This window comes from Bidens hawaiensis, unplaced genomic scaffold, assembly GCF_021521415.1.
Source record: "Bidens hawaiensis isolate Kalapana, Puna unplaced genomic scaffold, B.hawaiensis_p1.1 tig00035576_1, whole genome shotgun sequence".
NCBI classification, from domain to species: Eukaryota; Viridiplantae; Streptophyta; class Magnoliopsida; order Asterales; family Asteraceae; genus Bidens; species Bidens hawaiensis.
In genome coordinates, this window is record NW_027496197.1 from 150,164 (window position 1) to 153,388 (window position 3,225).

Below are 3,225 nucleotides of genomic sequence, written 5' to 3' on the forward strand. Positions count from 1 at the left end.
TGACGTAGGTCCTGGAAATAGAAGGGTTAGCATTTACGTCATATTCATTCCATTTGTCATAAATAAATAAGGATACAAAATGCGATCCAACCCGACCCGGATTTGGATGTAAATAAATAACAATGGGCTTAATTTGACTTATAGAATTTCAAAACAGAGCTTCATACTTTTCAGGAAAGCATAGAAACCAGAACTGAAAACAAAATAATATGTTCAAGCAAAATAACATCACTATCAATAGGAATTAGGATCATCCTCTAATAAGCAATTACTAATATTTATAGCTATAAAATAATATGTTCAAACAAGTCTTTCAGTTGCAATCTAAAAAACCATCATAATAAAAGTACTGACTTAATACTAAACTCTAAAGCTTCCTTAAAATCCTTTGGTAGGTTCAGTTGTGAGCCCGTACCCGAACGGGTACAACGGGTCATAATGCGGGTCGCCAACGTTCATCGGAAGTTGATCAACCGTCTTGAACCAAGTACGCGCAAGTTTACCCGTGAACCCATAATCACCAAACAAAACATCAGTTACACCTTGTCCTTCACTCCCTGGAAGCCATGCAGCCACCAATGCATCCATGCTAGCAACATAAGGCTCGATCACCACAGGCCTGCCCGACATTAGCACCACTACACACTTCACAGACTCGCATACGTTCATGACGGTTGTTGGTCCCGGTTCTGGGATTGTTAAGTTCTCGTTATCTCCATACGACTCGGAGTATGGATACTCGCCCGTCACCACAATGGCATATGAGAAATTGTTGGACTTGATGAAATCAGGAGTCGGGTTCTCTACATATTCAACTTGTGTTGTCGGGTCAACGGTGTTTTTCACAGCAGATAAAATGGTTGTACCTGTTGTTAACATCAAGAAAGATAGTTATTTACATGTGGGTGGTTATAGTTAGCTATAAAAAGATTGTATTTATAAGTTATAACACATGATGCATAATACCTTTAGTAATATTACCACTTTTCCCATGCCATTCAATAGTCCAGCCACCACATTGATTGCCAATATTATCTGCATGAGTACCCGCCACCAAGATTTTTGTTGATTTTTTCGGCAGGGGAAGCATCGGCTGATCAACATATTTTCCATTCTTGAGCAACACTAAAGATTTTCTTACTGCTTCCCTAGCCAAATCTCGGTGATCCTATTTTATCAGCAACCAACAATAGATATACACCAATATATCATCTCATATATTGCTTCATTATCTATATATATTAACATATTTTGAAATGACAATAGATCTTAACTAACCTGTACTCCAAGATATTTCCGCATGCTTAAATCAGTTAAAGGATGTTCGAACAGGCCCATCACAAACTTCACCAGTAAAATTCTTTTCACTGCATCATTAATCCGACTCATTGGGATGAAGTTATTTTTAACGAGGTAGGTTAGCCCGTCAATGAATTCAAAGTAGTTGTACCCAACCATGATCTGCAACAGTTTGCCAATAAGCACACCACAATTTAATTAAAGTTGTGTATGCACATAAATGGATTTAAAGTTAATTATAACCAACCATGTCTAAGCCAGCACCAATGCTTTCTTGAATTGACCAAGTGTAATTTGCATGAATTGGATCTGTCATCTTGTCGATACCTTGAAAGTCCGAGATCACAAATCCCTTCAAAACATGATTTAAAACTTCATTTTAATTTCCAATGTAAAATAAGAAAAAAATTAATCTTGTGATTATTGAAGAAAAATATTAGTTTTTACTCTGAATCTAAGTGTGTTCTTGAGAAATCCGGTTATAAGTTCTCGACTTCTATGCATCTTGACTCCATTCCAGCTAGAGTAAGAAACCATTATGGTTGAAACACCCTTCCTAATTGCATCATAGTAAGGGGGCATATGAGTGCTCAATAAACCATGAAAATCTGTGACGGTGTCGTTTTCATTGATGCCTCCTATCGTTCCACCATCGCCAACAAAGTGTTTGGCGCAAGCTGCAATCTTTTGTCTGCAAAATTGTATTAGTGGTCAACTATATATGTGAGTAAAAATTAGACAATAAACAAAGACCAGTATCAAAACTTACTGTCCATCAACAAAAGGAACACCTTTTCGAGCATTACTAGGAATCTCCCCTTGAAGTCCTGGTATGAACTCAGTCATTTCTCGAACAATATTAGGATCTTCGCTAAAACTTTCGAAACAACGACCCCATCTTGGATCCCTACAAACCTGTTGATGTGCATCAAAGTGTCACTCCAAGAAAAGTATCATGCTACAAATGTCAGTATATAATCAGTCATTTGGATGTTTAAAGTATTTACCGCAACACAAGGTGCAAATGCATAGTTAATCCCGGTTGCTCGTACTTCAAGAGCAGTTGCAACTCCAATCTTCTTAACCAATTCAGGATCCCTATTAAAAAAAAACATCTCAGTAATAAGAAATCAAAGTGTTATCAACTAAACGAAAATTAATATTCAAACAAAACTACATACCTTGTTACTCCGAGGCCAACATTATGTGGGAAAATGGTGGCATTATAAACATTACTATTGCCATGAACAGCATCAATCCCATAGATCATAGGTATGCCTAAACGAGTCGATAATGACCCATTTTGGTAGTCATTCACCATGTTAATCCATGTCTCGGGTGACGCCTCTTTGGCGGGAACACTGCCTCCACCGCTTAACAAACTCCCTATAAGATAATTAAAGAATGTTCATACATATGATCGAGTTTATGATCATATTTTGAGTGCAGAAACATAAGTTTAATCAACTTGAACTCACCAATGAAGTAATTACGCATTACATCAGGTGTAGCTACTTGTCGATCAATCTGTACCATCTGACCGATCTTCTCAGCCAAAGTCATTCGATCCATTAAGTCCTTTATCCGAACATTTATCGGTTGTGTCGGGTCTTTGTATTTAATGACATCACATTCAGCAATGGTGGTGCAACACCACATTGATAGTATTATGAAAACACATACTGAAAGCTTTGCCATATCGTCAACCACACCAATCTGAGTTTAAAGTCGTTTCATATTAATATATAATGAGTTGTTTCATATATCACAGATGAGTCACTTTTCTTCTTTTAATTTGATTCATAGATAAATATTTATCCAAGATAGTGATTCAAAGTTTGAAAATTTATGAAAAGTGGATGTAACTATATTTTGCCATATAATGTATTTAGATTTTTTTTAAATATTAGATAATATATTTTATTA

At 36.3% G+C, this 3,225-nt stretch overlaps 1 protein-coding gene across 1 annotated transcript; it reads right to left on the reverse strand.

The window, feature by feature from the left end:
• Positions 1-283: 283 nt before the first annotated feature.
• LOC143587584 (uncharacterized) lies at positions 284-2,958 on the reverse strand. The gene is made up of 9 exons (XM_077068834.1): positions 2,778-2,958; positions 2,481-2,685; positions 2,307-2,397; positions 2,069-2,217; positions 1,747-1,990; positions 1,547-1,651; positions 1,279-1,461; positions 967-1,168; positions 284-866 (listed from the first exon to the last, which is right to left on the reverse strand). The coding sequence occupies exons 1-9, from the start codon at positions 2,956-2,958 to the stop codon at positions 379-381; spliced, it is 1,848 nt and encodes a 615-aa protein (XP_076924949.1). The 3' UTR covers positions 284-378.
• Between the last annotated feature and the right edge of the window lie 267 nt (positions 2,959-3,225).